The sequence below is a fragment of the Neospora caninum genome, chromosome IX, assembly GCF_000208865.1.
Source record: "Neospora caninum Liverpool complete genome, chromosome IX".
Lineage (NCBI taxonomy): Eukaryota > Apicomplexa > Conoidasida > Eucoccidiorida > Sarcocystidae > Neospora > Neospora caninum.
This window is the reverse complement of record NC_018390.1, coordinates 509,029-517,176: the sequence shown is the minus strand read 5'-3', so window position 1 is coordinate 517,176 and position 8,148 is coordinate 509,029. Positions and strand designations below refer to the sequence as shown.

Sequence of the window (8,148 nt, the reverse complement as noted above, 5' to 3'; positions counted from 1 at the left end):
GCTTTTTTCGCACCTGAATCTGTTTCTCCAAGCCGCCAATGTCGGCGTAAGTCTCGAGGGGAGCCTTCTCAACTTTCATGACGGAGATGAGGGGATCAACTTCGTCGTTCAAAATTCCCACGATGCTGCTCGTCTGAGGGACACAGGCATAACCCGAGCACGTAGGAAACGGAATGCATGGTTCCAGTTATGAGACACAGACACAGCCAGGTTCTTCACGATTGCTGCGCCCCGCCCCACTAAACAAAAATTGTCGAGGGAATAAAAGAAAGGAGACACACTTGGCGGCTCGAGGACCAGGCCACCGGCGCGCGGGCCTTTACCGGCGAGGAACCCCGTCTCGGTGCTGCATCGCTTCGCCTTGTTGCCTCTGTCTGTGTCTCCCTCGATTTCTGTCTCTGTCGATTTTTCGCGTACTTTGTTGTGGAGGAGGACGCTGCATCCTGGCTCGAGAATGTCTTTGTCGACGAAAGAAAGAATGTTGACGTAGTACTCGGGGCCGATTGAGGACGAGACGATCGCGTGCTGCTCGTCGATGATTTCTTCGAGGTTCCCGACACTCAGCGGCGAGCCTCGCAGTTCGTCCACGCGGTTCACGTCTTCCTGGTGAAGAAAGTGCAAAAGGGAAAAGCATGCGTGACGCAAAACGCCTGAGAAAGAAGGGCAAAACGGCGCTGTTGGCTATCTGGGCTTGGCCCTCTCCCTTTCAGCTTGTCTCTGCCGCGCGCGCGCGGCTGTGCTTCTCGCGCTCACCTCGTTCTTCTCCTCGGCGGGTTTCCGTTGCTCCTGGTTCGTGATATACTGCGAAAAAACGAGAGACACACGCGCGACACTCCTCACGGAGGACGAGAAAGCGACAAGTCACACGGGCGACGACAAGGAAAGAAATGAAAGAAGAGAGGAGGCGCGCGCAGCGCAAACTGCACAGCTAGAGGAGAGAACAGCGTGGAGAAGGAGCGGTCCAAGGAACGCACAGTCTCTGCGTCGCCTAGGGACACCCGCCCCGAGCTGAGAGAAAGAGACAAAGACGACAGCATCTGGAAGACGCGAAAGAGACAGGAAAAAAGACAAAAACTTGAGACGGAGGAACCCAGCGAAAAACGTTTATCGCAGCGAGGAACGAACCTCTTCCTCGAGAAGAAGGTAATCTTTGATGCGCTCGAGACGGAGGAGACGCAGGCGACACTTTGTAATCGGCGTCACTGCAAATCGCAAAAAAGAAGTCAAAGACGTGCGAGTGCGAAAACGCGGACAAAAGACGCGCGCGAGAAAGCACCGGCACCGACCAGCGAGGCGAGACGGCCGAGAGGAGAGAAATCGAGGACAGCAGACAGAAGAGCACACGTCACAGACTGGAGGAAGACGACAGTGAGGGAAAAGAAGCGAGACAAGAGAGAAGAGAAGAAAGAGGGGAAGAGAAACAGGCGCGAGTGAACAGGAAAGAAGGTAGATGGGTGCGAGTAACGGAGGATTGCGAGGCAAAAAAGGTGAAAAAGTGAGGAATAACAGAAGGTGAACGAAGAACAAGATGCAAAGAAGAGACGAACCAGTGGGAAGCTTGCTGTGTCCAACCGGTCCCTTTCCTCGCTTCTTTCTCTTTCCGACGTGGGTGGGTGGAGCCGCCTCGAGTCTCTTTCTCTCTTTCTTCTTCTCCTTGTCTTCTGCAGAAAGCCAGATAGGGCAGAGTCAAGAGATTAAAGGCGCAGGGAAAGAAGAGGAAACAAAAAGGAACCCGTGCCTCGTCCACGCCGGCTGCCTCCCCCGGTGTGCGTCTTTGTCTCCCTTCTTTCACTCGGGGAAAAATCGACAAAAAGGATTCTTTCACCAGTTACGGAACATGCTTCCCGCTTTCGAGCCTTTGACGGCTTCCACATGCAGGCACAACTCGTGCACTCACTTGGAGGAAAACGCATATACACAAGGACTTGTGTGTACTTAATAAAGAGACAGGTCTTCGATCCTTTCTCTCTATCCGTCTACAAACACCGAAATACAGATAAAAGATGAATTTTAATGTATATGTGAAGATGCACCCACGTCGATAGGGATCCATGGAGACGCCTACGAGAGTGCGCATTCTTTATACAAAACCGACATCCGTGCATGCAGATACACACGCGCACATACACAACCTCTGTCCAGACTGCATACAGATATAGCGAGAAGGGAGAGAGAAGAAAGAACGTGAGAGTGGCGATGGATGTTTTACCTTCAGAGCCTCCTGGGAAGCCTCCGCCGCGCGGTTGGGCGTTTCCCATTTCGAGGCACGCGAGAAAAAGAGGGGGAAAACGGAGGAAGTCGACTGCGGAACTGGAGCCCGTCAGGTGTCTCTCCACCTCGGAGAGTGGAAGTCCAGGCGGAAAGCTGGCGAGGCGAGCTCGCAGGGTGGAGACGAAGGCAGTGAAGCAGTTTGAAAGAAAGGGGAGAAGACGAAAAGAAAGAGGACGGAAAGACGTGAAGGCGAACGCGCCAAAAAAAAGAAAAGTCGACGAGCAAGGACTCCAGACCGCTCAGCTCGTCAGCGCCGACAGGCACGCGTTGAAGCAAGAGTCTCGAGTCCCTGGCAGGAAGAGGAGAAAGGACGGTCTGTGTTCACAGAGAGAAACTTTGAGGAAAACCGGTTTTGTGTGTCGAAACGGATCCAAAGGTTCTCGGAAGGCCGTGCGGAGAGAAGAGGTGACTGGTCAACAAAAAGTTGCATGCGCGCAAGACACCGCGCGAGAGGAGGGAGAAGAAGGGGCGAGGCGCAGGTCTGTTGCCTCTCTCTGAAGACTCGGCGAAAAAACAGAGAAACGGCGATTTCGTCGTGTGCCCGACACCCTCAAGCGCAAACGCCACTTTCGAAAAAAGAAGGCACAGGAAGAAACAGACGGTGGCGCAGACAGAACCGGAGACAGACAAGCGAGAAAGAGAATACGAGGAGAGAGAGCGAGAGAACGAGGATGGTCAGGACATGGCAAGTTGTTCCTTCAGAGATTGAGAGAGGTCCTCTCCTGTTTGTGTTGTTCCCGTTTGCGAGGCCTAAGAGCAAGTACGAGACAGAGAAGCCTTCTGGTTCGCACTCGCCCTGTTCATGTCAAAAAGGAGAGTTGGAAACGACGAGCGTCCGATCCGCGTTCCAGAAATCTCTCAGCCCTCGCCGGCAAGACGCCGAGAACCAGTGTGCTGGTGCACTTCTTCCATGTGTGTGTGTGCCGATCGGCCTCTCACCGCTCGTCTGGCGTTTCCCAAAGCTGAAGGTTGCACAGGATACAACGGGGAAGGGTTCGGGGGTTTTTCTTCACACACAAAGGCGAGAAGCGGGTTCAGAGATACAGGCTCAAAGTTACATGCACGTCTCTCTGTTCCTCCACACTCTGGACAGCTGAGAAAAGAACGTACCCATGGAGAGACAGTCGCCTTTTGCAGGCTCTCCGCTTTCTCGCCTCTCGCAACCCTCCCTTTTTCGCTACCTTACCTCTCTCCACGAGCTGTCTAAACACGCCGCACGGCTCTGGAGTCGCGACCCGCGATCGATATGAGCAAGAAAGCAGTCTCCCGACGCTCTCGACCCAATCTCATCTAAGCTGTTGCCTTTCTTCAGACCGCGCCTCGCGTCCTCGGAGGAAAATCCGACACCCTGCATCTGCGAGGCTCTGACCCGTAGCCATCTGGTGTCGAGGAGTGAGACGTCCGGGAAAAAGCACACGAAAAAACACACAGCAAGATAAGAGAGATCGCCATCGCCCGTTTGTGTGGTGTGTCCTGTTTCTCCTGTTTCTCTTTGGGTGTCCACTGCGAGATGTGCGTTTCTGCCTGTTTCAGAAGGAAGCGAGAACGGTGGCCTCACGTGAGAAAAAGAGGGTTTTCGTGTCTCGCGAAGCTGCTCAATCGTCGCAGGCGCGCAGCGGCTGAGTCGTGAAAAGGCTTTTGCCTCCTCGCCAAGACACGCAAAGGGGAGAATTCGGCAGGCCGCAGAAACGTGCGAGTTCTCTCCAAATCGTCTTCCACGGAAAAAAGATTTCCGCAAATGTAGAGAACGGATCTACACTGACCGACACCCATTTGCACAGTCATACCTCTAAATATATATATAATTTACTGTTCATACGTGTATCGTTATCCAATCTTATCTATTCGTACATACACATACATAGGTTGATATATATATATGTATATATATATGTATATGAGTATGTGTGCTGTAGGTGCATGCACATTTTCTTGAGTTGGTAGCGGATTTTCACATTTAGCAGTCATATCTGAAGAAAAGGGCGATTGCTGGAGAGATACACTCTTCCGGAAACTACATTGACCGCGAAGACTGAGGGGAGACGCGTCGCGCCGTGTGCTAAAGCGGTCGGAGTATCGTCCTAGCGTAGTTCCGTCCTCTTCCCTGTGCATCGACCCCTGTGTGTCATCTTGCTTGGTCCTGTCGTTTGTCCTTCTCTCTTGTTTGTTCTTCTCTCTCGTTTTCTCTTCTCTCTTGTTTGTTCTTCTCTCTCGTTTTCTCTTCTCTCTTGTTTGTTCTTCTCTCTCGTTTTCTCTTCTCTCTTTGTGTCGTTTTGTCGTCTCTCTCGCCCAGTCTCTCGGTTCCCGTTAATTTGTTTCCTGCGTCTCTCGCGGTCGACAGACAAGGAAAAAAGAAGGGAAGCTTGGCGCAAAAACTCGAGGACCGCACCTTTCTGGAAAAACGAGCGAGTGAATGGGAAGCAGCCAAAAAAGGTGGAAAGGAGACACACGCACCCGGCAATTGCCATAGCGAGAAAGAGGCGACAGGATCCGAGTAGTCAGTCGAAAACACGAAACGCACACGGAAAAAAATGAGAACTTCAATCTACCACACGCAAACCTCACATGAGAGAACAGACCTCCGCCCTTCTCTTCCCCTTCTTTTCCGTCCTTTCTTCTTCGCCCCCGATGTGGATTCTGGATCTCTCTCCGAGCCTTCCTTGTCGCTCCAAAAAAACGCACCTTCTCTTCCTCTCGAAGCCGCGTCTCCTGTCGTCTGCCAGTTTTTCAACACCCTTCGTCTTTCGCTCCGTCTGGGAAGTTATAGATTGTTCATCCCATCTTGTTTCCTCGACTGTGTTGCCTTGCTCCCTTCCTCTTCCTCTCTCGCCAGGCGCTTTCTCATCTTTTCAGGCACACCGCCAAGAGCCCGAGTGTCGCTACAGCGGCAACGAGGGCCGAGGTTTTCGTCCAGCTACGAGCTTCTTTCTCCTCGCTCTCGGACGCGGAGCGTTTCGCGCCGTCGCCTTCCTTCACGCTTTCGTCCAGAGAAACACAAATCTTTTTCGGAGGCAGGGAAAAGAGTGACACAGAGCTTCGCGCCTCGTCACCTGTCACCGAATCCAAACCTTCCTTCCGCCTTTCCACGGCAGAGATAGAGGAGAGGTCGAGGGCGGCGACTGCTGTCTCAGCCAGGAACTCATCAAACATGCGCAGGTAGCTTCGCGCGACCGGAAGAAGAGCGGCGAGGCGCGAGAGGATGTCTTGTTCCTGCTGCAGCGTGCGGAGAAGCCGGGAGGCGACAGGCGCGGTGAGTGACGCGTGAGAACCTAGGGGCGTCGGTCTCTCCTTTTCTTCGATTCCCGCGCCGCCGAGAGAACCAGGTGCCGACACCCAGCTCGTCGCATCCACTGGAGAGGAAGAAGAAGTCGACGCGTTCCCGCCTTCATCTTCCGTCTCTGAGGGGAGGATCGCGCCGCCTCGAGCTCGGGGGCCCGGAGGGTTCCCGGCTTCCGCAGCATCTTCCCCGCGCGGACTGGCGGTTAACGCCCGCGCGCCGAACCACGGCGTATATTCGGAGGGGATCTGGAAGAGAACTGAGAGGTACGCATACAGATTGACGTCTGCCTTCGTGGGTGCGTCAGCGAGGAGAAACCGCCCAGCTCCCCGCGACGGCGAAACGTCTTTTTTGCTCGTGCGTTCGTCGACGGCGAGGCGCTCGAGGACCTCGAGGAACGTTCGCAAAATGTGGACGGCGTCGACCGCGCGGAAGCGCGCCGCGACGCTTCGCCGCCTGCGGAACAAGAAGAACGGTGCGTAGACACTCGACAGCGAGCGTCTGTACACCCGAGAGGTGAACCGCGAGTAGCAAGGCTCGTAGCACCAGAGCGTGAAGTCGAGGACTTGGGCGAGTTTGGCGTCGATGTATGCAGAGAGCGCCTCGGAGTCGGCGCGCAGACGACTGGGCGAGGCCGGAGCGACGAGCGCGTCGAGATCCCGTTCTTCCTGCAAGAGAAGCTGAAGAGAACGGCCGTTCAAGACGCCGTCGTTGTAGAAGGCGGCGGGGAGGTTCCCGAGGGCTTGCGTCGAAGGGTAGCGCGAAGGGAGAAACGCGACGCGGAGATTCGTCAGGAGACAGTAGATGCGCAGAAAGACAACCTCGGGACTCAAGAAGACTTCTTCCTCGGCAGGAAACAGCGAGAAGAAGAGCGAAAATGCGGACGAAGAAAGGGACGAAAGCAGCGAAGAGACTCCAGAGGGCCGGTCTTCGATGAGAGAAGGGCCATTTTGGTGTGCAGAGGGGACAGGCGCCGGGCGCGCGAACAGCTGAGAAACGGAGGAAGACGGAAACGAGGGAGACAACCGGCGACGCGAAGAAACAGGATGATGCGTTCGGTGATAAATAATGGTTAAAACGGGAGCAGAGGCAGACAAAACGCCCGCCTCCACAAGAGCCTCCTCGTCGTCCATCTTGGAGAGAAAGGAGAGGTGACGGCAAGAAGAAGTGGAGAAACAGCGGGGAAAAAGGAGAAAGACGAGAGACTCCAGAGACAGAGAGAGACAGAAGAAAGGGAAAGAAGAGGGAGAGAGGCCAGACAACAGACCGGGACGGCAAACAGACGGAGAGAATCGGGGAAACCCGAGGAAGAAACCGGAGACACGACAAAGATCGGACTTTTCCTTGCGAGGGAAAAAGAGGAAACGCGAACAGACGAACGAGAAACCACAAGACGAACCCCTTTTCTCGCGGTGTCTTTCTTCCCCCCAGGCGGCGACCGGGCCGAGATTTGCGGAGGCAACGCGCTGTTCTCGCCGGAGAGAACAGCTGGTTGGGAGACGCGACTCGTCGAGACCTGGGATTTCCTTTCTGTCTCCGCTGCTGGAAAGAAGGCTCTTTCTTCCTTTTAAAAGGACAGCTCTCTCGCCACACGTTGTCTCTCGGCTTCACACTTTGCGGCGCTCAAAGGAAAACGCGAAAAAATGGAATCTTCTCTCTCTGTCTGTCTCTGTCTCCCTCTGTCTAGCCTGTCACCAGTCGGCGAAGCACGTCTCTCCCGCTTTGCTCTCTTTTTGCGTCTTTGCGAAGAAGCGCAGCGAGGAGTTGGGTCGAGTGAGTTGAATTGTTTTCCCTGGGTTGTTTTCCAGAGAGGAAAAGGGAAGAAGAAAGGAGCAGAAGGACCACCAAACGACGGGAGAGGAGACGAGAGGTTTCGTCTAAACGTTCGCCTATTTATTCTCTTTCAGGGCTCCTCTCTCGACGAGGCAGCCTGATCGAGAGCATCCGCCCTCGCGCTAAGTAGACCGAGGCAAGACTTTGACAGCAAAGAAAAGAAGATTTCCGGAGAAAGAGCGATGTGAGGCATAAACAAACGAGGCGAATCTACATATATATGTATATATATTTATATGTAGTATAGGTATACATATATGTTTATATATATATATATATATATATTTATTTATATATAGGTATACGCAGGTAGATGTATGCAGGTGTATAGATGTGTGTGGATGTACATATATATAGAGAGGCATATATAGAGAGAGAGGCAGAGCGAGGCATATAACGATATATGTGTAGGTATATATATATATATATATATATATCTACAGAGATATATCGAGCTATAGAGCTCGGAAGATATATACCTCTCTCGCTCTGTCTGTCTCTCTCTCTCTCTCTCTCTCTATATATATATATATATATATATATATATATATGAATACACACATACATGTGTTGATGAGAGCTTCTGCTTCTGGTCCACATGCAAGTGCATTTCTTTTGAAAGAGCCCCTGTGTAACTTAGTCCTAGTTTTTTCCGACGGTGAGCGTGCAGGTGTGCGAGGCCTTGCGGTGTTTACAAGAAATCTCAGAAATGTGAAGCTGCGCACGGGCACGCGAATCTTTGGTGGTACTGAGAAGTGGGCTGTCTT

At 53.0% G+C, this 8,148-nt stretch overlaps 2 protein-coding genes across 2 annotated transcripts in view; both read right to left on the bottom strand.

Moving 5' to 3' along the window:
- NCLIV_039000 (probable 26S protease regulatory subunit 6B,related) overlaps positions 1 to 2,258 on the bottom strand; it is a gene marked incomplete at both ends in the record, with an annotated part of 4,286 nt that extends 2,028 nt beyond the window's left edge. Inside the window, 6 exons of the mRNA XM_003880810.1 lie at positions 14 to 133; positions 418 to 603; positions 754 to 801; positions 1,126 to 1,202; positions 1,548 to 1,661; positions 2,210 to 2,258. Of these exons, the coding sequence (XP_003880859.1) occupies positions 14 to 133; positions 418 to 603; positions 754 to 801; positions 1,126 to 1,202; positions 1,548 to 1,661; positions 2,210 to 2,258 (594 nt within the window). The remainder of the gene's footprint in view (positions 1 to 13; positions 134 to 417; positions 604 to 753; positions 802 to 1,125; positions 1,203 to 1,547; positions 1,662 to 2,209) is intronic.
- Positions 2,259 to 5,112: 2,854 nt separating this feature from the next.
- NCLIV_038990 (conserved hypothetical protein) lies at positions 5,113 to 6,681 on the bottom strand (the record flags this gene model as incomplete). Its single annotated transcript, XM_003880809.1, has 1 exon — positions 5,113 to 6,681. The coding sequence occupies one exon, from the start codon at positions 6,679 to 6,681 to the stop codon at positions 5,113 to 5,115; it is 1,569 nt and encodes a 522-aa protein (XP_003880858.1).
- Between the last annotated feature and the right edge of the window lie 1,467 nt (positions 6,682 to 8,148).